Source organism: Oncorhynchus gorbuscha, linkage group LG14 (assembly GCF_021184085.1).
Source record: "Oncorhynchus gorbuscha isolate QuinsamMale2020 ecotype Even-year linkage group LG14, OgorEven_v1.0, whole genome shotgun sequence".
NCBI classification, from domain to species: domain Eukaryota; kingdom Metazoa; phylum Chordata; class Actinopteri; order Salmoniformes; family Salmonidae; genus Oncorhynchus; species Oncorhynchus gorbuscha.
The window spans coordinates 72,467,250-72,494,950 of record NC_060186.1 but is presented as its reverse complement, the minus strand read 5'-3'; the positions used below and the strand labels follow the sequence as shown (position 1 = coordinate 72,494,950).

At 44.0% G+C, this 27,701-nt stretch overlaps 1 protein-coding gene and 1 pseudogene across 1 annotated transcript; both read right to left on the bottom strand.

Annotated features, from left to right (window-relative positions):
• Positions 1-27,701, bottom strand: part of LOC123995563 — a 211,862-nt pseudogene that overhangs the window by 178,428 nt on the left and 5,733 nt on the right.
• LOC123995387 (thyrotropin receptor-like) lies at positions 316-23,032 on the bottom strand. Its single transcript, XM_046298953.1, is given in 7 exon segments — positions 316-1,108; positions 1,237-1,818; positions 4,190-4,454; positions 4,976-5,164; positions 20,482-20,559; positions 22,427-22,495; positions 22,961-23,032. Coding segments are annotated over 6 exon segments (1,707 nt in total). The 5' UTR covers position 22,495; positions 22,961-23,032; the 3' UTR covers positions 316-583.

Here is a 27,701-nt window from a genome sequence, read left to right as displayed (position 1 = left end):
AAATGTGACATATCAATGATAACCATAATCCACCAGAGATTATTCGTTTTTGGACCCAATTTTGGTTCATCTCAAGTTTAATCAAACGTGTAAATAAACTTTGCTTTCTGATGAAACTGATATTTAGCAACAGTTTCAACACCCACTTAATCTTTAGAATTAGAATCTTTAGAATTAGAATCTTTAGAATTAGAATCTTTAGAATTAGAATCTTTAGAATTAACAACAACATAAGTGCCAAAATAGGATATCATATCCTAAAGAAGTTCCGGTGCAATTGACAAGAATATCTCACCGACACATAATATTCTGCAACAGATGGTATATTAATTGCAAAAACAATATCACAACTGAAATGATGAAAACATTCAAACACGTGTAAAAGTGCAGAGTAAAGTATCCCAGCAGTCCCCTAACCAACCAAACCGCCACTGGGACCACCATGGTCTTCTCTGATCTCCCCCAGCTGAGTTAGGGCTCACGTTTCCAGGCTACGGATTTCCTCAGGACTGGGCTGTTGTGAGGCCAGCTGAATGTAGGTGTGACCAGACCCAGAATACTCCTGCAGGTGAATGGGTACCTCCTATGGTCCTCCTGTCCTCTCCCTGTCAGTGTCTCTCTTTTTACGCCCCTGGACCTGCTGGCACACCCTACTGCTACTCTTCGAACTGACTGCTTGCCCTCTGAAGAGCTGCGCCCGACGCTGGCACAGTCCCACCTTACTGAGCAGGATAAAAATATCCCCCCTGAAAGCCTTGGTGAAGATGGCGTACAGGAAGGGGTTGGCACAGGAGTTGAGAGGGTAGAAGAGCATCAGTAGGATCTTAGAGTTGGACACGGTGATAAGCGGCCGGTCCACAACGGCTGACATGGCGTAAAACGAGATGGGCGCCATACACAGGAAGTCAGTGAAGATGAGGATGGCCATGCGTTTGGCAATGTTGGTGTCTTTAGACCCTGAGCAGTAGTAAGGGTTGTGCACAGCGCAGTAGATCTTCATGTAACAGGTACAGATCACCAGGAATGCCAGGATGTTTAGGATCAAGACTGAGATGATGTAGACCTGGGCCATGGTGGACTGGGTATCCATGGGCAGGCAGATACTGACCTGATAGATAAAGATCAAATACATCACCAATCAATACATCAATCAATCAATAAATACATACAGAAAGAAAATAAAGATTTTGGGGGGGATCGATCCTTGAATCAACCAATCAATTAATCAATACTGACCTTCTGGTAGCTGCTAACCCCCACTAGGGGGAGCATCGCTAGCAGGAGGCAGAAAAATCATCCGGCCAGCATCACAGCAGTGGCGTGGGGCAGACGTAACTTCCTGTCCAGCCTCATGGCGAACGTTATTGCGTACCACCTCTCTAGCGTAATCACTGTCAGCGTATAAACCGACAGCTCGCTGGCGAACACCGTGAGGAACCCCGCCAACCCGCAACCCGGCCCCGTCTGCCAGTCGATGGCGTGGTTGTAGTACTCCATCTTGGTGTGAAGGTCCACTGAGGCGATGAGGAGGAGATATATCCCCATGCAGAGGTCAGCGAAGGCCAGGTGACACATGAGGAAGCGTGAGACGGAGAGCTTGTAGTGGGAGGTGAGGAGGACCAGTAGCACCACCATGTTACCTACTACAGCCAGCAGAGACACAAACCACACAGACACACGCAGGAAGCTGAAGCCCATGATGTCTTCACACGGGTTGAACTCGTCGGGTGCAGGGGCGCAGGTCACCTCCTCGCCCTCCTCACAGACCACGTAGTCGTAGCGATTGTCAAAGTTCTGGCTGGTGTCCTCCTGCGGGTTCTGTAAGATGAGATAAGACAAGACATATTGTATTGTATTGTCAATTGACTTGCTCAAGTGCACAACAGCAGGACATGGTATCAAAGAAACTTAAAAAACATTATTTTATATTTCATTCCTTTCCACTCCACATACAAAGTTATACATACAAATCTGACGACCCTCCCACTCTGTCTGCCGTATTCTCTCTTTGTTGTTTCCTTATTAGGATGCCGGTGGGCGGAGTTGGGAGGGTCGCCAGCTACATGGGAAACACCTGAGCCCGGTGTCTCCCAGGATAAATACACCACTTCCCCATTCATGGAGGAGACTCTCTCCATGCAGACACCTTTATAGATTTTGTTGTGTTTCTTGGTGGTTTTTGGTTGTTTGCTTTGGCACCTTTCAACACCCTGCATTATCACATTCATGCAAAACACTTACACTACTGATTACACACCATTGTATATTGTACTTAGTTTACTTTATTTAATAAATATATATTTTGTTACTCCTTATCTCCACGTTGTCTCCCTTTTGTTATGGGCTTTGAGCCGGTTTGTGACACAAACAACTTTCAGATGCACACATTTCATCTGCCCAGACACGCATGCTCACACTCCCATCCCCAGTGTCAACGCTCCCGTCCTCAGGGTCTACCTGTTCAGAGTGTCACGCCCCATGCTCACACTCCCATCCCCAGTGTCTACGCTCCCGTCCTCAGGGTCTACCTGTTCACACTCCCGTCCCCAGTGTCTACACTCCCGTCCCCAGACACGCATGCTCACACTCCCATCCCCAGTGTCTACGCTCCCGTCCTCAGGGTCTACCTGTTCACACTCCCGTCCCCAGTCTACCTGTCACACTCCTGTCCCCAGTGTCCCCAGTGTCTACACTCCCGTCCCCAGGGTCTACCTGTTCACACTCCTGTCCCCAGTGTCCACACTCCCGTCCCCAGTGTCTACACTCCCGTCCCCAGTGTCTACCCTCCCGTCCCCAGTGTCTACACTCCCGTCCCCAGGGTCTACCTGTTCACACTCCCGTCCCCAGTGTCTACACTCCCGTCCCCAGTGTCTATACTCCTGTCCCCAGGGTCTACCTGTTCACACTCCTGTCCCCAGTGTCTACACTCCCATCCCCAGTGTCTACACTCCAGTCCCCAGTGTCTACACTCCCGTCCCCAGTGTCTACACTCCCGTCCCCAGTGTCTACACTCCCGTCCCCAGTGTCTACACTCCCGTCCCCAGTGTCTACCCTGCCCGCCAGGACACCTACACCACCCGATGTTACAGGAAGGCCATAAAGATCATCAAGGACATCAACCACCCGAGCCACTGCCTGTTCACCCCGCTGTCATCCAGAAGGCGAGGTCAGTACAGGTGCATCAAAGCTGGGACCGAGAGACTGAAAAACAGCTTCTTTCTCAAGGCCATTAGACTGTTAAACAGCCACCACTAACATTGAGTGGCTGCTGCCAACACACTGACACTGACTCAACTCCAGCCACTTTAATAAGGGAATTGATGGGAAATGATGTAAATATATCACTAGCCACTTTAAACAATGCTACCTTATATAATGTTACTTACCCTACATTATTCATCTCATATGCATACGTATATACTGTCCTCTATATCATCGACTGCATCCTTATGTAATACATGTATCACTTGCCACTTTAACTATGCCACTTTGTTTACATACTCATCTCATATGTATATACTGCACTCAATACCATCTACTGTATCTTGCCTATGCTGCTCTGTACCATCACTCATTCATATATCCTTATGTACATATTCTTTATCACCTTACACTGTGTATAAGACAGTAGTTTTGGAATTGTTAGTTAGATTACTTGTTGGTTATCACTACATTGTCGGAACTAGAAGCACAAGCATTTCGCTACACTCGCATTAACATCTGCTAACCATGTGTATGTGACAAATAAAATTGGATTTGATTTGATTTGATTTTTACACTTACAACATTTTTTACATTTTGTCTCTTGTATAATACATTCTAAACATTAGTTTATACTAGATTAAGCGTACATTTTCCTTAACTGTAATTTGGTTAGATATGCTCCAACTGTCTGTCCATCTTGGTTCCAATTGTTCATCTTTGTTTCTAAGAGATTGTCAGTTGGATATGCTCGCTGCAAGGTTTTGTATATCTTACCTATCATATGAACCTTCTTTTCGGACTCAAATATGATTCCCTCGAGGTCGCGCCGATGTCAAAGATTTCAAATCGAAATGTTGTGATATGTAACTTTTAACTATTAAAGATACTAATGATATCAATACTAGCAATGCTCCGGTTTCAGGCCCACTCCCCACCAGATTTTCTCCAGTCAGTGTTGAGATTGAAACAGGTGATCCTCTCTTACCTTCAGCATCTCCCCGAAGCCCACGTCATCGTCCGGCTGCCCACCGAAGTAGGCGTGGTAGTTGAGGCTGCTGTGGAAGTCTCTCCAGGGGTCTCCCTGGGTATCTTTGAATACACCATCTCTGAAGCCCTCCTCACTGGGCTCCTGGTCAGCTGTGTCTGCAGTGGGGTCTCCCTGGAGGGATGGGACTGTGAGAGGACCTACGGACCTCTTCTGCTGCTGGTCGTAGAATGCTGTCAGGTTACAGATGATGTACTCCAGGTATCTGCAATATCCAGGCCGGGTTACTGGAAAAGCCTTTTGTGACTTTGACAAAGGTCTTTCTGAATACAGTTTGATTGAGATCAAAATGTGATTAATGTGTTTTTTTGTGAGCAATAATTATTGTAAGTGAAAAGTCAGCCAGTGGTCAGCCAGTGCTGTGGTAAAATATTGTGTAAAACAATGAAATTGAAGATGATCTAAAGTTCATTAGCTAGCTAGCCAGCCAGCCAGTTGTACTGCAATGATTCCGTACATTTTCAAATTAACTGCCAGTATGCCAACATTCCATACAATGCAGTCGAGCCACAGACGACTTAGACAAGTTGTATATGCAACATGTACTGATCTTGTATCATATAATAACTCTTCCCAAGAAAACTAAAATGTAGACATTTGTGGTCTGTTAACATATGTAAAAACTATGTAGTTTATACAGGTTAAATACAAATGTTCTGTATAAATAGCCTCTAAAATGTATGACATAGCCTCTAGTAATTTAATAGAAACTCTATTCTAACTCACCCTCGTTTCTTCTTGAGGTTCTTGAAGCCGCAGCAGTGAGAGGGGTAGGTGAGGTCAGCGGTGGTCAGGTGTTTGAAGGTTTTGATTGACGGAAGCTTCTTGAGGTTCCAGGCGCTGCGGGCCATCAGCTCCCTGAGAGACTCCAGCCCCGCTGTGGGGAGGGACGACACCGCCGCCAGGGACACGTCACTGTTAGGGAAGACAGACATGACAGCTGGAGGTTACTGAGGGCTCATAAAGGGGGTCCTGACTAGAGGTCGACCGACTATGATTTTTCAACGCAGATACCGACTATTGGAGGACCAAAAAAAGCCGCTACCGATTAATCGGCCGATGTTTATACACTGCTCAAAAAAATAAAGGGAACACTAAAATAACACATCCTAGATCTGAATGAATGAAAGATTCTTATTAAATACTTTTTTCTTTACATAGTTGAATGTGCTGACAACAAAATCACACAAAAATGATCAATGGAAATCAAATGTATCAACCCATGGAGGTCTGGATTTGGAGTCACACTCAAAATTAAAGTAGAAAACCACATTACAGGCTGATCCAACTTTGATGTAATGTCCTTAAAAGAATTCAAAATGAGGCTTGGTAGTGTGTGTGGCCACCACGTGCCTGTATGACCTGGTCAACGCCTGGTCATGCTCCTGATGAGGTGGCGGATGGTCTTCGGAGGGATCTCCTCCCAGACCTGGACTAAAGCATCCGCCAACTCCTGGACAGTCTGTGGTGCAACGTGGCGTTGGTGGATGGAGCGAGACATGATGTCCCAGATGTGCTCAACTGGATTCAGGTCTGGGGAACGGGCGGGCCAGTCCATAGCATTAATGCCTTCCTCTTGCAGGAACTGCTGACACACTCCAGCCACATGAGGTCTAGCATTGTCTTGGATTAGGAGGAACCCAGGGCCAACTGCACCAGCATATGGTCTCACAAAGGGTCTGAGGATCTCATCTCGGTACCTAATGGCAGTCAGGCTACCTCTGGCGATCACATGGAGGGCTGTGCGGCCGCCCAAAGAAATGCCACCCCACACCATGACTGACCCACCGCCAAACCAGTCATGCTGGAGGATGTTGCAGGCAGCAGAACGTTCTCCACGGCGTCTCCAGACTCTGTCACGTCTGTCACATGTGCTCAGTGTGAACCTGCTTTCATCTGTGAAGAGCACATGGTGCCAGTGGCGAATTTGCCAATCTTGGTGTGTTCTCTGGCAAATGCCAAACGTCCTGCACGGTATTGGGCTGTAAGCACAACCCCCACCTGAGGCCCTCATACCACCCTCATGGAGTCTGTTTCTGACTGTTTGAGCAGACACATGCACATTTGTGGCCTGCTCAAGGTCATTCTTGCAGGGCTCTGGCAGTGCTCCTCCTGCTCCTCCTTGCACAAAGGCAGAGGTAGCGGTCTTCTAGCTGCTGGGTTGTTGCCCTCCTACGGCCTCCTCCACGTCTCCTGATGTACTGGCCTGTCTCCTGGTAGCACCTCCATGCTCTGGACACTACGCTGACAGACACAGCAAACCTTCTTGCCACAGCTCGCATTGATGTTTCATCCTGGATGAGCTGCACTTCCTGTGCCACTTGTGTGGGTTGTAGACTCCGTCTCATGCTACCACTAGAGTGAGAGCACCGCCAGCATTCAAAAGTGACCAAAACATCAGCCAGGAAGCATAGGAACTGAGAAATGGTCTGTGGTTATCACCTGCAGAACCACTCCTTTATTGGGGGTTTCTTGTTAATTGCCTATAATTTCCACCTGTTGTCTATAACATTTGCACAACAGCATGTGAAATTTATTGTCAACCAGTGTTGCTTCCTAAGTGGACAGTTTGATTGCACAGAAGTGTGATTGACTTGGAGTTACATTGTGTTGTTTAAGTGTTCCCTTTATTTTTTTGAGCAGTGTATGTATGTATGTATGTATGTATGTATGTATGTATGTATGTATATATATATATATATATATACACATATTATTGTAATGACAATTACAACAATACTGAATGAACACTTTTATTTTAACTTAATATAAATCATAATAAAACCTATCTAGTCTCAAATAAATAATGAAACATGTTCAATTTGGATTAAATAATGCAGAAACACAGTGTTGTAGAAGTGCAATACGTGCCATGTCAAAAATCTAATATTTAATAAAGGTTGCCAGGTCTGGTGGTTAGTAGACCGGCGACATCGAGCTCTGGAGAGAGGGAGCAGGAGAAGGCATGACAATGATTGCAGTTAATTTTTTTCGTAACACCCACCCGCTCAATATGGAAGCCAGCCGCACCAATAATTCCTTCAACCTCATGGCTTGTTTTTTGTTCTGACGTGCATCCTTTATATAGACAGGTGTGTGTCTTTCCAAATCATGTCCAATCAATTGAATTAACCACAGGTGGACTTCAATCAAGTTGTAGATACGTCTCAAGGATGGAAACATGATGCACCTGAGACTCATAGCAAAGGGTCTGAAGACTTATGTAAATAAGGTATTCATGTTTTTTATTTTTGTAATACATTTGCAAAAAAAAACTGCTTTCACTTTGTAGTTATGGGTTATTGAGTGATGGTTATTTTTGGATTAATTTAATCGATTTTAGTATAAGGCTGTAACGTGGGTAAGGGACAAAACATTAACAAGATGTTTCCTCGTCTAGCATACTAGTTAAATAACTTAAAAGATAAGCCAAACAATGCATTAAATAAATCATTAGACTCTCTCACTCACACACAAACACACACACACACACACTGAGCAACACTGGAGAATAACAGTGTGGGTCGAAGACTGGCCGATTGTCAATCAGAGATGTTTAGGCCATGACCTCATGTGGTTGACCTCAACACTCAGCCAGGACATGGGCCCTGCTCCAATATTTATAGAATAGAAATATTCATCCATCCTTCCTTTCTTATGTAAACATAGAGATAAGTGATTTGGATGGGTATAATTATTACTTTCACCAATCCAGGTCAGTGATTATGTCATGGAAGGAAGGGAAGAAGGATTTCTGAAGTATTTGAAACAATGCCTTAGTCCTGAGAGGGCTATGTAGTCCACCATTCTCCCCGACATGCAACCATCTCAGAGGCAGAAAAAGGATGGCGATCCTGCTGCTGCTGTCTGCCAGCCAGCCAGCCAGTCAGATCCCAACTTCCCACGCAGTTGCACTTGTTTTATCCTAGCTTGGCAAAATACAGAATAACAATCAAGCATTATGTCAACAGTGATGACAGTATGGAAACTGGAGTTAGGCTTTCTCCCTACTACATTGACTGGTTTGCTGTATGATAAAGTTACTCACAAACATCTTTGATACAGATGTTTTTAGCAACTTCTGTGGTAGCTATTGCAGTTTTGATAGCGCCATGAAAGTGCAGTAACTGCAGTCGAATGTGGTATTTTGGATGGAGTAATTGCAGTGTACTGCATTTGATCTGCAGTTATCCTGCACTGTAACTGCAGTTACACTGCAACATTTCTGCAGTAAAGAAAAGTGGTATTTTGGACCCAGTATTTGCAGGATACTGCAGTTATCCTACACTCTAACTACAGTCATACTAGAGTGTACTTCAATCTGACTGCAGTTTGCTGCAAATACTACGTCCAAAATACCAGAAACTGCAATCATGGGCCCCCCCCTGAGTGGTGCAGCGGTCTAAGGCACTGCATCACAGTGCTTGAGGCATCACTACAGATCCGGTTTCGATCCCGGGCTATATCACAACCGGCCGTGATCTGGAGTCCCATAGGGCGGCACCCAATTGGCCCAATGTCGTCCGGGTTTGGGGATGGTTTGGCCTGGGGGGCTTTACTTGGCTCATCGCACTCAAGTGACTCCTTGTCGCGGGCCAGGCGCCTGCTGGCTGACCTTGATCGTCAGTTGAACAGTGCTTCCTCCGCCACATTGGTGCGGCTGGCTTCCAGATTAAGCAGGCGGGTGTTAAGAAAAAAATAAACTGCAATCATTGTCATGCCTACTCCTGCTCCCTCTCTCCAGAGCTCGATGTCGCCGGTCTACTAACCACCGGCCCTGGCAACCTTTATTATGTACACCTGCTCCCCATCATTACACACACCTGGATCTCATCATCACCTTGATTACCATCCCTTTATTTATCCCTCAGTAGCCTCAGTCATCAGGCAGTATTGGTTTGTTTTCATGTTCAGTAGCATCCCTGTTTTGTTAATCTGCCTTGCATCATTGTTATAAAACTCTACTTCTGCACCTGCTCCCTGACTCCCTGCGTATACCTGACAATCATTTGTAATATTCTTAGCTAGGCAACCACTTGTTGTTATGCTACTGAAATCGAACTTCAGATCATGAACTAGCCAGCTAGCTAGATAAAGAACTAAACAAGCTAGCCAGCTACCTAACCCTGTTTGTCACGGTCTTCATCTGAAGAGGAGAGGCGAGAAGGATCGGAGGACCAATATGCGGCGTGGTTTGTGTTTATCTTGAATTTTTATAGAGAAAACACTGAAACACACTATACAAAACCAATAAACGAAATAACGACCGTGAAGCTAATGAGAACTGTGCTGACACAAGCAATCAACATAGACAATCATCCACAAATAAACAGTGAAACCCAGGCAACCTAAGTATGATTCTCAATCAGAGACATCTAATGACACCTGCCTCTGAGAACCATACTAGGCCGAAACATACAAATCCCCAAATCATATAAAAACAAACAGACTGCCCACCCCAACTCATGCCCTGACTGACACGCCTTGGTCTTAGTATTTTGTGTTTTCTTTAATTATTTGTTCAGGCCAGGGTGTGACATGGGTTTTTTGTATTGTCGTATTGGGGTTTTTGTAGGCATTGGGATTGTGGTTTATTAGGGGTGTGTCTAGTATAGGCTTGGCTGCCTGAGGCGGTTCTCAATCAGAGTCAGGTGATTCTTGTTGTCTCTGATGGGGAACCGTATTTAGGTAGCCTGGGTTTCACTGTGTATTTCGTGGGTGATTGTTCCTGTCTCTGTGTAGTTTCACCAGATAGGCTGTAATTAGGTTTCACGTTCCGTTTGTTGTTTTTGTATTTGTATAGTTATTTCATGTGTCACTTTCTTCATTAAAGTCATGAGTAACCACCACGCTGCATTTCGGTCCGACTCTCTTTCTACAAACGAAGAACGCTGTTACAGAATCACCCACCACACTCGGACCGAGCAGCGTGTTAACAGGCAGCAGCGAAGGGAGGACGTTATGGACAGCAAAGGCATGGAGTATACGACGTGGGAAGAAATAGACAGGTGGGCGGCTGACCCAGAGAGAATGCCGGAGCCCGCCTGGGATTCACTGGAGCAGTGCAAAGAGGGCTATAGGCGAATGGAGTCGAAAAGAAAGACACGGTGGCGCAGAGCTAAACCCGAAAGTCACCCCAAATATTTATTGGAGGAGGGCTCAGGGAGAGAGTAGCAGAGTCAGGAGTCAGACCTGAGCCTACTCTCCCTGTTAATCGTGAGGAGCAGCGATATAAGGACTTCTGGTCTTGGGAGATGATATCAGACGGAAAAGGACCCTGGGCTCAGCCTGGTGAATATCGCTGCCCCAAGGAGGAAATAGAGGCAGAAAAGCGGAGAGGCGCTGGTATGAGGAGGCAGCACGGTGACGCGGATGGAAGCCCGAAAAGCAGGCCAAAAAAATTATTGGGGGGGGGGCTTAAAGGGAGTATGGCTATGCCAGGTAGGAGACCTGTGAAAACTCCCTGTGCTTACCGGTGGGCTAGAGAGACCGGGCAGACACCATGTTATGCTATGGAGCGCACGGTGTTTCCAGTGCGGGTGCATAGCCCGGTGCGGTTCATACCAGCCCTTCGTATTGGCCGGGCTAGAGTGGGCATCGAGCCAGGTAAGGTTGGGCAGGCTCGGTGCTCAAGAGCTCCAGTGCGCCTGCACGGTCCGGTCTATCCAGAGCCACCTCCACACACCAGTCCTCCGGTAGCAGCTCCCCGCACCAGGCTTCCTGTGCGTGTCCTCGCTCCAGTATCACCAGTGCCAGCACCACGCATTAGGCCTACAGTGCACCTCGCCTCTCTTGTGCTGTCGGAGCCTTTCTCCTCTCCTGCGCTACCGGAGTCTCCTGTCTGTTCAGCGCTATCAGAGCCTTCCTTCCGTCCTGCGCTGTCGGAGTCTCCCGCCTGTTCAGCACTATCAGAGCCTTCCTCCTCTACAGCGGTGCCGGAGCCTCCTGCCTGTTCGGAGCAGCCTGAGCTGTCAGTCTGCATGAAGCAGCCAGAGCTGTCAGTCTGCATGAAGCAGCCAGAACTGTCAGTCTGCATGAAGCAGCCAGAGCTGTCAGTCTGCAAAGAGCTGCCAGTCTGCAAGGAGCTGCCAGTCTGCAGGGTGCTGTCAGCCTGCATGGAGCAGTCAGAGCTGTCAGTCTGCATGACGCAGCCAGAGCTGTCAGTCTGCAAAGAGCTGCCAGTCTGCAAGGAGCTGTCAGTCTGCAAGGAGCTGTCAGTCTGCAAGGAGCTGTCAGTCTGCAAGGAGCTGCCAGTCTGCAGGGTGCTGTCAGCCTGCATGGAGCAGTCAGAGCTGTCAGTCTGTATGAAGCAGTCAGAGCTGTCAGCCTGCATGGAGCAGTCAAAGCTGTCAGTCTGTTCAAAGCAGCCAGAGCTGTCAGTCTGCATGAAGCAGCCAGAGCTGTCAGTCTGCAAAGAGCTGTCAGTCTGCAAAGAGCTGCCAGTCTGCAATGAGCTGTCAGTCTGCAAGAGCTGTCAGCCTGCATGGAGCAGCCAGAGCTGTCAGTCTGCATGAAGCAGCCATAGCTGTCAGTCTGCAAAGAGCTGTCAGTCTGCAAAGAGCTGCCAGTCTGCAAGGAGCTGTCAGTCTGCAAGGAGCTGTCAGCCTGCATGGAGCAGCCAGAGCTGTCAGTCAACCAGTCTCTTCCAGATCTGCCAGTCAACCAGTCTCTTCCAGATCTGCCAGTCAACCAGTCTCTTCCAGATCTGCTAGTCAACCAGAATCTTCCAGATCCGTCAGCCAGCCAGGATCTACCGGAGCCTACTACCTGCCTGAGCTTCATCTCAGTACTGGGCTTCCTCTCAGTACTGGGCTTTCTCTCAGTACTGGGCTTCCACTCAGTTCCGGGCTGCCCCTCAGTTCCGAGCTTCCCCTCAGTCCCGAGCTTCCTCAGTCCCAAGCTGCCCCTCAGTCCCGAGCTGCCCCTCAGTCCCGAGCTGCCCCTCAGTCCCGAGCTGCCCCTCAGTCCCGAGCAGTCCCTCAGTCCCGAGCTGCCCCTCAGTCACGAGCTGCTCCTCAGTTCAGTGGGGTTCTGGGTGAGGACTATTAATTAGGCCATGGTTGGTGGTGAGGGTGGACTATCCCAGGACGCGAAGGGGAGGAACTATGACTTTAATGGAGTGGGGTCCACGTCCTGAGCCGGAACCGCCACCATGGACAGACGCCCACCCGGACCATCCCTATGGTTTTGAGGTGCGTCCGGGAGTCCGCAACTTAGGGGGGTTCTGTCATGCCTTGGTCTTAGTATTTTGTGTTTTCTTTAATTATTTGTTCAGGCCAGGGTGTGACATGGGTTTTTTGTATTGTCGTATTGGGGTTTTTGTAGGCATTGGGATTGTGGTTGATTAGGGGTGTGTCTAGTATAGGCTTGGCTGCCTGAGGCGGTTCTCAATCAGAGTCAGGTGATTCTTGTTGTCTCTGATGGGGAACCGTATTTAGGTAGCCTGGGTTTCACTGTGTATTTCGTGGGTGATTGTTCCTGTCTCTGTGTAGTTTCACCAGATAGGCTGTAATTAGGTTTCACGTTCCGTTTGTTGTTTTTGTATTTGTATAGTTATTTCATGTGTCACTTTTTTCATTAAAGCCATGAGTAACCACCACGCTGCATTTCGGTCCGACTCTCTTTCTACAAACGAAGAACGCCGTTACACTGACCATACTAAATAACGACAAAACAAAGGAAATAAAGGTCAGAACGTGACACTGTTGCTCCAAGTTAACGTTATAAGCATGGCTAGTGTGCCTTGACTGGACTGGGTCCGGGCAAATACGACAACTGTCTTTTTTATTCATCAGGGATATGTCACCTAGCTAGATAGTTAGCTAGCTAACTGTAGCGACTGAAACAGATTGTCATTTTGCTATGTTTTGGGGGGAAAACATTGTTGTGACATGAAATACAAGTGATACTGTAATCAATGTGTAATAACTACTTAAATGAATGAGTGTTAAATTATGATGTGCAGTCATATTCAGGTCCTGATTGGTCAACAAGCTTATTTGATGCACCAAATAGTGTTATTTGACGTATATTTTTTGACATGCAAAGAACCAAACGGTGTCCCATAGGAATGGTCTGAGTGGGGAGGGGTAAACTGAAAACTAGCTCTTATTGGTTTGGGACTCACATTATTATTGGTCAATTAACAAACGTACCACCACCAGGCAGGCCAAAACTCCATCCCACCAAAACACGCTGAAATTTCAGGCAGTCTTTTCTAACAGCTCTTACACTAAAAGGGCATTAAACTACCAACAGGACATTAAAAACAGTAATATCTTATGCTTCACGGAGTTGTGGCAGAACGATGACATTATCAACATACATCTGGCTGGTTATATGCGGTATCGGCAGGAGAGAACAGTGGCGTCTGGTAAGACAAGGGGTGGCGGACTATGCATATATGTAAACACCAGCTGGTCCACGATATCTAAGGAAGTCTCAAGGTTTTGCTCGGCTGAGGTAGAGTATGTCATGATAAGCTGTAGACCATACTATCTACATAGAGAGTTTTCATCTGTGTTTTTCGTAGCGGTCTACATATCACCACAGACTGATGCTGGCATAACACCGCACTCAATGAGCTGTATTCAGCCATAAGTAAACAGGAAAACGCTCATCCAGAGGCGGTGCTCCTAGTAGCTGGGGACTTTAATGCAGGGAAACTTACATTTGGAAAATCTGACAATAATTCTATCCTCCAGATTCCTGCTTACAAGCAAAAATTAAAGCAGGAAGCACCAGTGACTCAGTCAATAAAAAAGTGGTCAACTGAAGCAGATGCTAAGCTACAGGACTGTTTTCCTAGCACAGACTGGAATATGTTCCAGGATTCTTCCTATGGCATTGAGGAGTACACCACATCAGTCATTGGCTTCATCAATAAGTGCATCGATGATGTCGTCTCCACAGTGACCGCACGTACATACCCCAACCAGAAACCATGGATTACAGGCAACATCCACACTGGGCTAAAGGATAGAGCTGAGCTTTCAAGGAGCAGGACTTGAACCCGGAAGCAAATACGAAATCACGCTATGCCTGCCGACGAACCATCAAACAGTCAACATTTCAATACAGGACTAAGATCAAGTCGTATTACACCAGCTCTGATGCTCGTCGGATGTGGCAGGGTTTGCAAACCATTATAGACTATAAAAGGAAGCACAGCCGAGAGCTGCCCAGCGACACGAGCCTACCAGATGAGCTAAACTAATTCTATGCTCGCTTCGAGGCAAATAACACTGAAACATGCATGAGAGCACCAGCTGTTCCGGGTTACTGTGTGATCACACTCTTCCCACCCGATGTAAGATATTTATACAGGTCAACATTCACAAGACCGTAGGGCCAGACAGATCAACAGGACGTGCACTGCGAGAATGTGCTGACCAACTGGAAAGTGTCTTCACTGACATTTTCAACCTCTCCCTGTCCAAGTCTGTAATACCATCATGTTTTAAGCAGACCAGCATAGTCCCTGTCCCAAGAACACTAAGGTAACCTGCCTAAATGACTACCGACCCGTAGCACTCACGTCTGTAGCCATTAAGTGCTTTCAAAGGCTGGTCATGGCCCACATCAACACCATTATGCCAGAAACCATAGACCCACTCCAATTTGCATACCACCCCAACAGATCCACAGATGATACAATCTCTATTGCACTCCACACTGCCTTTTCCCACCTGGACAAAAGGAACTCCTATGTGAGAATGCTATTCATTGACTACAGCTCAGCGTAGTCAACACCATAGTGCCTTCAAAGCTCATCAATAAGCTAAGGAACTAAACACCTCCCTCTGCAACTGGATCCTGGAATTCCTAACGGGCCGGCCCCAGGTGGTAAGGGTGGGTAAAAACACATCCGCCACGCTGATCCTCAACACAGGGGCCCCTCAGGGGTGCGTGCTCAGTCCCCTCCTGTATTCCCTGTTCACTCATGACTGCACGGTCAGGCTTACTCCAACACCATCATTAAGTTTGCAGATGACATAACAGTGATCACCGACAACGACTAGACAGCCTGTAGGGAGGAGATCAGAGACCTGGCCGTGTGGTGCCAGGACAACAACCTTTCCCTCAACGTGATCAAGACAAAGGAGATTATTGTGGACTATAGGAAAAGAAGGACCGAGCACGCTCCCATTCTCATCAACGGGGCTGTATTAGAGCAGGTTGAGAGCTTCTAGTTCCTTGGTGTCCACATCACCAACAAACTAACATGGTCCAAACACCAAAACAGTCGTGAAGAGGGCACGACAAAACCTATTCCCCCCCAGGAGACTGAAAAGATTTGGCCTGGGTCCTCACATCCTCAAAAGGTTCTACAGTTGCACCATCGAGAGCATCCTGGTGCATCACTACCTGGTACGGCAACTGCTCGGCATTCGGCTGCAAGGCGCTACAGATGGTAGTGTGTACGGCCCAGTGCAACACTGGGGCCAAGCTTCCTGCCATCCAGGACCTCTATACCAGGCGGTGTCAGAGGAAGGCCCTAAAAATTGTCAAAGACTCCAGCCACCCAAGTCATAGACTGTTCTCTCTGCTACTGCACGGCAAGCGGTACAGGAGCACCAAGTCTAGGTCCAAGAGGTTTCTAAACAGCTTCTACCCCCAAGCCATAAGGCTCCTGAACATCTAATCAAATGGCTTCCCAGGCTATTTGCATTGCCCCCCCCACCCTTCTACGCCGCTGCTACTCTGTTATTATCCATGCATAGTCACTTTATAAGTAACTTCACCTACATGTACATATTAACTCAATTATTATATTTTGTACTTTTAAACTGCATTGTTGGTTATTTCACTGTAAGGTGAAATGTTGTATTCGGCGCATGTGACTAATACAATTTAATTTGATTGTCATCATTTTCACAATATTATTCCAACCTCATAGCGTGGTCCTTCTGTAGCTCAGTTGGTAGAGCATGGCGCTTGTAACGCCAGGGTAGTGGGTTCAATTCCCGGGACCACCCATACGTAGAATGTATGCACACATGACTGTAAGTCGCTTTGGATAAAAGCGTCCGCTAAATGGCATATATTACATATATTATAAATATATATAAAACACAGGGGACCAAAAAAAATCACAATTTTGACTCCACTGGGCCTTTAAGCCGATCTATCGTGTTTCTCACCGACATGTTTCTCCTCCTCCTCCGTGTTTATGAATAGGAAAATGGAGAGGGACAAAAAATTAAACGTAATCATTAATTATTCATGGCAGTTAGGAAATGACATTGTAAATCAGGACAATCATATATTTTTTAATGATTTACTGATTTAGATATTGACTAATAATAATCTGATAATATTATACTCCAATATAAACCTTTCCTGTAAAAGTTCAAAGCATAAACCACATATCATTGTATAACTCTTTTGATTAATCCAATGTTATTGGATCTTGATTCCTTTTAACAAAAAATGACAAATGGTTGAAATTTAAAACTGGAACATTGGATACAGTTTAAAGTCGGAAGTTCACATATACTAAGGTTGGAGTCATTAAAACTCATTTTTCAACCGCTCCACAAATGTATTGTTAATCAAACTATAGTTTTGGCAAGTCGGTTAGGACATCTACTCTGTGCATGACAAAGGTAATTTTTCAAACAATTGTTTACAAACAGATTATTTCACCTATAATTCACTGAGTCACAATTCCAGTGGGTCAGAATTGTGCATACGATAAGTTGACTGTGCCTTTAAACAGCTTGAAAAATTCCAGAAAATTATGTCATGGTTTTAGAAGCTTCTGATAGGCTAATTGACATCATTTGAGTCAATTGGAGGTGTACCTGCGGATGTATTTCAAGGCCTACCTTCAAACTCAGTACCTCTTTGCTTTACATCATAGGACAATCAAAAGAAATCAGCCAAGACCTCAGAAAAACAATTGTAGACCTCCACAAGTTTGGTTCATCCTTAGGAGCAATTCCCAAACACCTGAAGGTACCACGTTCATCTGTACAAACAATAGGACACAATTTTAAACACCATGGGACCACACAGCCGTCATACCACTCAGGAAGGAGACGTGTTCTGTCTCCTAGAGATGAATGTACTTTGGTGCGAAAAGTGCGAATCAATCTAAGAACAACAGCAAATGACCTTGTGAAGATGCTGGAGGAAACCGGTACAAAAGTATTTATATCCACAGTAAAACGTGTCCTATATCGACATAACCTGAAAGGCCGCTCAGCAAGGAAGAAGCCACTGCTCCAAAGCCACCATAAAAAAGCCAGACTACGGTTTGAAACTGCACATGGGGACAAAGATCGTACTTTTTGGAGAAATGTCCCCTGGTCTGATGAAACAAAAATAGAACTGTTTGGCCATAATGACCATCGTTATGTTTGGAGGAAAAATGGGGAGGCTTGCAAGCTGAAGAATACCATCCCAATCGTGAAGCACATGGGTGGCAGCATCATGTTGTGGGGGTGCTTTGCTGCAGGAGGGACTGGTGCACTTCATAAAATAGATGGCATCATGAGGGTGAAAAGTTACGTGGATATATTGAAGCAACATCTCAAGACATCAGTCAGGAAGTTAAAGCTTGGTCGAAAATGGGTCTTCCAAATGGACAATGACCCCAAGCATACATAAGAAGTTTTGTCAAAATGGCACACGAACAACAAAGTCAAGGTATTGGAGTGGCCATCACAAAGCCCTGACCTCAATCCTACAGACGACAATTTGTGGGCAGAACTGAAAAGGTGTGTGTGAGCAAGGAGGCCTACAAACCTGACTCAGATACAACAGCTCTGTCAGACGAACGGGCCAAAATTCCCCCAACTTATTGTGTGAACCTTGTGGAAGGCTACCCAAAACATTTGACCCAAGTTAAACAATTTAAAGGCAATGCTACCAAATACTAATTGAGTATATGTACACTTCTGACCCACTGGGAATGTGATGAAAGAAATAAAAGCTGAAATAAATCACTCTCTACTATTATTACACATTCTTAAAATAAAGTGGTGACCCTAACTGACCTAAGACAGGTAATTTTTACTAGGTTTAAATGTCAGGAATTGTGAAAAACGTTTAAATGTATTTGGCTAAGGTGTATGTAAACTTCCGACTTCAACTGCATTTGTACCAGTCCACGAATATGTCAAAGACATTTGAGCGATTAACATCAGATTTTAACTGAAAGTGTTGGGCAATGCAGTAAGAGATACATTTCTGTCCAGCGCTCACCTGAAAAAGAATGAATGAACTTCTTAAGTAAAGGAAAGGTACTTCCCTGGTTAAATAAAGTAAGGGTACATCCCTGGTTAAATAAAGTATGGGTACATCCCTGGTTAAATAAAGTAAGGGTACATCCCTGGTTAAATAAAGTACGGGTACATCCCTGGTTAAATAAAGTAAGGGTACATCCCTGGTTAAATAAAGTAAGGGTACATCCCTGGTTAAATAAAGTAAGGGTACATCCCTGGTTAAATAAAGTAAGGGTACATCCCTGGTTAAATAAAGTAAGGGTACATCCCTGGTTAAATAAAGCAAGGGTACATCCCTGGTTAAATAAAGTAAGGGTACATCCCTGGTTAAATAAAGTAAGGGTACATCCCTGGTTAAATAAAGTACGGGTACATCCCTGGTTAAATAAAGTAAGGGTACATCCCTGGTTAAATAAAGTACGGGTACAACCCTGGTTAAATAAAGTAAGGGTACATCCCTGGTTAAATAAAGTAAGGGTACATCCCTGGTTAAATAAAGTAAGGGTACATCCTTGGTTAAATAAAGCAAGGGTACATCCCTGGTTAAATAAAGTAAGGGTACATCCCTGGTTAAATAAAGCAAGGGTACATCCCTGGTTAAATAAAGTAAGGGTACATCCCTGGTTAAATAAAGTATGGGTACATCCCTGGTTAAATAAAGCAAGGGTACATCCCTGGTTAAATAAAGCAAGGGTACATCCCTGGTTAAATAAAGCAAGGGTACATCCCTGGTTAAATAAAGCAAGGGTACATCCCTGGTTAAATAAAGCAAGGGTACATCCCCGGTTAAATAAAGCAAGGGTACATCCCCGGTTAAATAAAGCAAGGGTACATCCCCGGTTAAATAAAGCACGGGTACATCCCCGGTTAAATAAAGTAAGGGTACATCCCTGGTTAAATAAAGTATGGGTACATCCCTGGTTAAATAAAGTAAGGGTACATCCCTGGTTAAATAAAGTAAGGGTACATCCCTGGTTAAATAAAGCAAGGGTACATCCCTGGTTAAATAAAGTACGGGTACATCCCTGGTTAAATAAAGTAAGGGTACATCCCTGGTTAAATAAAGCAAGGGTACATCCCTGGTTAAATAAAGTAAGGGTACATCCCTGGTTAAATAAAGTAAGAGTACATCCCTGGTTAAATAAAGCAAGGGTACATCCCTGGTTAAATAAAGTAAGGGTACATCCCTGGTTAAATAAAGTATGGGTACATCCCTGGTTAAATAAAGCAGGGGTACATCCCTGGTTAAATAAAGTAAGGGTACATCCCTGGTTAAATAAAGCAAGGGTACATCCCTGGTTAAATAAAGCAAGGGTACATCCCTGGTTAAATAAAGCAAGGGTACATCCCTGGTTAAATAAAGCAAGGGTACATCCCTGGTTAAATAAAGCAAGGGTACATCCCTGGTTAAATAAAGTAAGGGTACATCCCTGGTTAAATAAAGTAAGGGTACATCCCTGGTTAAATAAAGTACGGGTACATCCCTGGTTAAATAAAGTAAGGGTACATCCCTGGTTAAATAAAGCAAGGGTACATCCCTGGTTAAATAAAGTACAGGTACATCCCTGGTTAAATAAAGTAAGGGTACATCCCTGGTTAAATAAAGTAAGGGTACATCCCTGGTTAAATAAAGTAAGGGTACATCCCTGGTTAAATAAAGCAAGGGTACATCCCTGGTTAAATAAAGTAAGGGTACATCCCTGGTTAAATAAAGTAAGGGTACATCCCTGGTTAAATAAAGTATGGGTACATCCCTGGTTAAATAAAGTAAGGGTACATCCCTGGTTAAATAAAGTAAGGGTACATCCCTGGTTAAATAAAGTACGGGTACATCCCTGGTTAAATAAAGTAAGGGTACATCCCTGGTTAAATAAAGCAAGGGTACATCCCTGGTTAAATAAAGCAAGGGTACATCCCTGGTTAAATAAAGCAAGGGTACATCCCTGGTTAAATAAAGGAATGGGATTTCCTCGGTTAAATAAAGGACTAATTCATACTCACAGCAGCATTGGGCCACTGACAGTGCCAGAAAACATATTTTCATCCATCCTGGTCAGACGCCTGTTTCTATGGAGGTACCTGGAGAGAGAACACACACACATGGGCACGCACGCACAAGCAGACACGCGGATAACTGTGAGGGTGATCAAATCAGGATCACATCCACTGTTGTCCTCAAGCTCATTAATGATAGACGGTTAATATCTGAAGATGGCAGAAAGGCCGGTATCTTTGGCACAGGAGTACATGGAGTGGATTATCTAAAGCACAGGTGTCAAACTTATTCCAGAAAAAAGTAAAACCTACAGACACTTGGCCCTCCGTGGAATGCGTTAGACGCCTGTAACGGCGTTCGTCTGTTGAAGGAGAAGCGGACCAAAATGCAGCGTGGTGGTTACTCATGTTCTTTAATGAAACTGAACGAGACATGAAATAACTTATAATATTACAAAACAACAAATGGAACGAGAAAACCTATACAGCCTGTCTGGTGAACAACTACACAGAGACAGGAACAATCACCCACGAAAACACTCACAGAATATGGCTGCCTAAATATGGTTCCCAATCAGAGACAACGAAAATCTCCTGACTCTGATTGAGAACCGCCTCAGGCAGCCATAGACTAATTAGTCACCCCACAAAACCCCAAGACAAAAAACACACCACAATAACCCATGTCACACCCTGGCCTGACCAAATAAATAAAGAAAACACAAAATACTAAGACCAAGGCGTGACAACGCCCCTGTTCTAAAGAGACAGGTACCCAGGCTAGGGAAATAGAGGTCATTTGATGCTTTGATACGGACTTCCTGAAATCACCTTCCTAAAATATCCTATTTATCCCATGAGAACTAGAGCTTCCTAATCAAAGCTGGGGATAATCTCTCTCTAAGCACGTCTGAGAGAACTAGTTCAGATGTAGCCGTGATGTGAGTGAACTAGTTCAGATGTAGCCGTGATGTGAGTGAACTAGTTCAGATGTAGCCGTGATGTGAGTGAACTAGTTCAGATGTAGCCGTGATGTGAGTGAACTAGTTCAGATGTAGCCGTGATGTGAGTGAACTAGTTCAGATGTAGCCGTGATGTGAGTGAACTAGTTCAGATGTAGCCGTGATGTGAGTGAACTAGTTCAGATGTGGCCGTGATCCTACTACTTGTGTAGGGTAATAGTGTAATTTTGAGTAAGGAAATATACATGCCAGAAGTAAAAAATTGTTTACTCATGTCAAAATATTAAATAACGTAATTTTGTTATACAGAGATAACAAAACTTGCCGAAAAGCTGCTGTGTTGTTTAATAAGGTACAATGCTCCCATGTAGGGAAATCGAGCCTGTGAGAAGAGCCCTGTGTCTTCAGGATATTCGATGTGGGAGAGTGGGAAATGTGCGGAGCCGGATATCCAAATAGGCTACACATTAGCTATATATGTCTGGAAAACATTTTATCACAGGTAAGACATTGAACTTTTTTAGTATAGTCAGTTAGTAACTCCACTCACTACTTCTATAGTCCATTTGCTTGCATTGTTGGTCTTGGCTAGCTTAATGTTCTGGTTGGTACAGAACATTATTATTATTCACCTGGCTGCTAGCACGTCATGAAAAGGGGCATGAGGGAAGCCCTAGAATACGATGTTTTTCTAAGTAGTGAGAAAACTCTGGAGCAGGCAATGTTGAAAAGTTATCTTTAGACATGTTGTACTTTTATTAAATTAAGTTTTGTAATTGACTAAAACAAGCAGACATCAAGAAAACTGCATGGTCAAGTATTTGCTGTGAGCCAATGGGTAACCTAGGTAACAACAGGTTGTTTTCCCCACAGGCAGGCAGGGCCGCAACGTTCTGTCTAATACTGACTGGGTCTATTCTATTCCATATTGTATATTCTATTCCATTCTATTCTATTCTACTGTTTTAATGATAAGCTAAATGACTTACACAGCATCCAGTTTGGTCCCGTTGAAAGCATGATGTTGGATGTCTGTGAAGCCGTTACTGTACAGCATCCTGGAAGAGAATAACAACATTAGAAAACATTCATAAAGGTGACATTTGTACTGAAGTAATCACTGGGTAATTGAGTTATTAGGCACTAACCCATTGACTAACTTTCTGGTTGTACAAGTCACATTAAAATCAGTAATATCAGTGCTACAGTAGGTAGTTTTGTGCTGAGGGATTTGCCTGTGTATGCAATTTAGTGACGAAAACCACCACAACATTTTCAATATTATTTTCTCCCCTTCAAAACCTAACTACTTAGCTGTAAGAGTTTGTTGACTCCTGTATCTCTTTTCCAATGTGACCAATGTGCCCATAGCTTTGACATCTAATGTAATGGTAGTTTCTCTCCGGAAACCCTCTCTGGGCTGGCCCCAGCACACTCTGAGACTGCAAGTGAGGGTAATGTAATGGCCTATCCATTATAGTGACAACACCAGTGAAACACTAGAACCAGGGCTGTGTACTCACACTGTCAGCACTTGGCTGGTAATACCGCGGAATGAGTTGGCTGGGACCTCAGAGATGTAAGGATGATCAGTGATCTCACTGTCAGGAGAAACAAGAGGAAATGAGGTGGCGTCGCAAATATAGAAAACCTCGTCAGAGTGGGAAATAGCTAAGTACATCTCCTGGCACTATAGTAACCACTGACACTAGACTAACCAAGGCATATTGGGTTGAAAAACCTCCCTACTACTGAAGAAAGGAGGTTTTGAGTGTGGATTTTATATATAGAATACTATGGTCGGTGGATTGTAATAGATTTCTAAGACCTGAGTGACAGATAACAAAAGGTTACTAGTTTTCTTACAGTATGAAGTTCATGTCATCTGAGTGAATGTTGGTGAGATCAGGGAAGATGGTGAGGCCAGTATTGAAAATACCCCTAGAAGGAACCAAAAAAAAAGAGACTTAAATATATATAATTGATCAATTATGGGTCCTTTGTCCAAGCCAAATATTTGAAGACAAGTCTCATCTCTTGCATCTTGTGTTAAAGTAGCATTATCAGGAGGTTAGGAGGACTCACAATAGAGTGTTTTTCAATGCTGTCAGAATTATGCTTTTAATACATTGTATAGGATGTGTAAAAGTGCTCACAGGTATTTCAGGTTTGGAAGGTTTTTAAATGCTTCTGGATCTATGTATGACAGACTCCTCGCATTCCGGATCTCTCTGAAATGGAAAACACAAAATGCTTAACCTTTTACTGCAGTGGGCTAAATCAGGGTCACACAGAGTGTTTCTTGGTCGTCTAAAACGAATCTACTGTGAAACAAAAGTATACACCTCACACACATGGTTATGGGCTTTACAAAAAGAAGAAGACACCTGTACCATGTCAGATATAGAGTTAAAATGTATTCAATTTGTAGTTTGCATCCCAATTTTACACTTTATATACATCACAGAAGACTGAAAAATATAAAAAACATTTGTCACCAGGTTTACAGCGTAAAATAAATACATGTTTATTAATTATGAAAACTATTAATGAATCAAATGTTATTGGGCACATACACATATTTAGCAGATGTTATTGGGCACATACACATATTTAGCAGATGTTATTGGGCACATACACATATTTAGCAGATGTTATTGGGCACATACACATATTTAGCAGATGTTATTGTATGAGTAGCGGAATGCTTGTAACATTCCACCCATGAGGCCACTAGATCATTTGACTGCAGGAAAGGGATAGCTACACACATACTTGTAAGTGAACGACAAGGTAAACATAATGTTTTCCAATACCAAGAGATGTATGTCTGTGTATTTTAGGATTACAGGGATACTTTGGTATTTTGGCAAAGAGTCAGATGAACTTGTGTATACCATTTTTATGTCTCTGTGTCCAGTAAGAAATAAGTTAGAGGTAGTTGCGCTAAAGCTAGCAAGATACCCATAGATGTCTAGCCATTGCGCAAATGCTAGTTAGCATTGGCTCTCAAACCTACCTCTAATTTCCTTCATACTGGACACAGAGACATGAAATGGTTTCCACAAGTTCATCCGACTCTGGGGAAGTAGATGGAATCCTGAAGTATCCCTTTAAGTGCTAATACATTCTTTGCATTGCTCAGTAATTTAGCATACCTTTGCATCACAGAACATACTGTATATCACATACATCGAGGTGATACAAGGGTTTGATTAATTTCCAACAGTCCATCACAACTTCCCTTCATGTTGTCTAAAGGTCAGGACCGTGCTTTAGGTTCACGCACACACCCTAACCCAGGGATACCGATTACATCCGTGTGGCTTAAACCTGCTGAGTGCTGACAGAACAGGGAAAGGTACATGTCTGTCTGTGGGAAAGACCAGGAGTAAAATCTTCCAAATCTCCACATACATCTAACTCCAGAAGTCAAGGTTCAACTCTTGTGCACCAGAGAGGGCCAGGAGAGGGGTTCTCCTCTTTGCTTGTCTAACCTATGCGGTGTGGAGGAACGCTGGGGATGAACGTGCAATCCTGGCCCTCCTTCACACACCTGGATAACCACACAGCACCCTGGCCAACGTGCTCTGACCACTGGGAGCCCTCTGTCTGACCCAGTGTGTGTGCAATGTGCAGTGAACCACCGCCCACTCCACACTCAACCTGCTCTGATTTCAGCCCCAAGGTTTGCATGCCTTTGTTCAATGAAACATTTCCTTCCACCCTTCCAGCCCATCCCTCAACCCTACCTCTCCCCAGCCCCTTGTTCCCCCCAGCCCCCAGCCCTGAACCCTACCTCTCCCCTGAACACTACCTCTCCACCCTACCTCTCCCCCTGGTCCCCCAAGTTGTCTGTCATGCTGGTATGAAGGGATCGGGCGACAGGTGCAGGAATGTGTAATAGGGTTTTTTATTTTCCCAAATGACAGCGTTCCATGTAATGGCACGGGGACAAAGACCAAACATGTGTACAAAACACAGGGTTGAAACCCAAACAAAAGAGCGAGGTGTACCTTGAATAAATAACTCTAGCGCACAATGATTATCACACAGGTTGAGACCCGTAATCTTCTGCGCACTCCACAATGGCACAAAAGCCAAAACATAGCACAGGTACTCACACGACCAATGGACCATGTAACAATAACCGACAGCCCAATGGTGAAACAAAGGGCACATTTATACAAATACAATCAGTGGGAATGGGGACCAGGTGTGCGCTAGTTCCGGAGGGATCCGTGACATTGTCAATGCCAGGAAGTTTGAAGTAACTGGTTCCACATCCTTTTCTTTGTTTACTCAACTTTTCGGTCAGTGTTACCTGAATAAAAAAAATTGTTGGCTGAAACTTGTTTTTGCTCAATTTGTCTGATATGTTCATTCAACTAGAAATTATTATTTGGCCATTTTATCGCCCCCAAATGGCTGTGGAACAAGTTTAACACACACTGCTTTTAACATACAACGTTTTCAACTTACATATTAGACACACATCGACATTGTGCATGTTCATTTATACAGTAATTAGTATTCAACATATCCTCAACTGGGATTTGAACTCACAAACTCTTGGTTCACAGCATTCTAATCTTCCTGCTATGCCACCATGTCAGTCTCAATAACTGATTTCAGCTGTATTGCTACACTTTGCACTTTGAAATAAATCTGTTAAAAGTAGTCAAGAAAAACGATTTCATTTATCAAGGAGTAACATTAAAGCAGAGTAATATTTCCTGCCAACATTTGACAATTATACAGAAAAACCTAAAACGGCTTAAATAAACAAATAAATAAAAGCAAAGATGCGAGAATTGTCAGATGAACTAATAATTAACACAGACACGGTGGCAGGAAGATCAGAACGACACAAATAATAATAATAATAGTAATAATAAGTGAATAAATTAGCATGCACAATGTAATCATGTATGTCAAGTTGTAAGTTTAAAAAATTGTATGTTAAAAAGTGCTGTGTGTGTGTAATTAGTTCCACAGACTTTTATTTTTAGGGACAACTAAAAATGTAAAGTTCTGATAAAACTTTGACCGAAAAAGTTTCGTAAACAAGTCTGTGGATCCAGTTACTTAATAATAATTTAGTTGACACAACTATACTCAAATGCCTTTAAACTGCTAGTTCGTCGAAGGGAAATACGCTTCATGTTATAGCCAGTAATGGAAATCAAGGGAATTTACAAGTTAGTAATGGTGGTCCTGTGTGACTCAGTTGGTACTGCATAGTTGGTAGAACAACGTCAGGAATGTGGGTTCATTTCCTGGGGCAACCAATACGTAAACATGCATGCACGCGTGACTGTAGGAACTTTCAAAGCGTCTGCTAAATGGCATATATTATATTAGTAAGTCACTCACATGTGGGTGATTTTCTTCAGGTTATAGAATGAATGCCTCTCCAGCCTCTTCAGCGTCAGATCCACTGATATATATCTGGGAAAAAAATATATACTTCAATATGGCCAATCTACTGTCTGTTGACTCCATTCTAATGGCCACACATGACCAATCTACTCAACTACCCACCTGTCACATAGCCTCTAAATACAATCAATTAACAAGTATATACAGTATGCAACACTTTTACCTTAGTCATCAGTATCACTGCTTTCATTTGTTATTACTGAGTAACTAGTGTGTGGTCAGGTTAAAAAGTGTCTCAATTACAGTATCTTATTTGCCAATATAGAAGCACCTGGCTGCTATGTACTGGCTGAGGCAGAAGAAAATAAGAATCTTCTTTGCTTTCTCTCTCTTTCCTCGTAGCTGACTTGGACATTGGCCTCACACGCTGAGATCAAGGCTTCATCTTGCGTTTAAGCGTTTTAGCTTGGTGATACCCCTTTCCACCTTTATGTACCTAGTGTATATTTTACCACATCAACTAAACCAGGGGAAGGCAACTAGATTCAGACGCGGCCAGAACCAACTGTAATGATAAAAATGTGTACACTGCAAATTGACCACAACTAAGCCCAAAAAAAGAGATTGAAATTATTGTTATTTTCAAATACATATTTGATTAAATTCAGACACTGTCTATTGTTTTTATTTCATACTTGGGAACAGATGTCCAGAATTATTTTCAGCTGAATTTCTGTTGATTTTACAGTCTTTTTTGACCAAAAACTAAAATCCTAAAAAAGCACCAATCCATAGAACAGTTCTACTGGATTACCTTGCGGATGCCTATGCTCTTGCGGTGGGAATGCCGACATTCCTATTCTAGGATGGCATTAGAGAGAG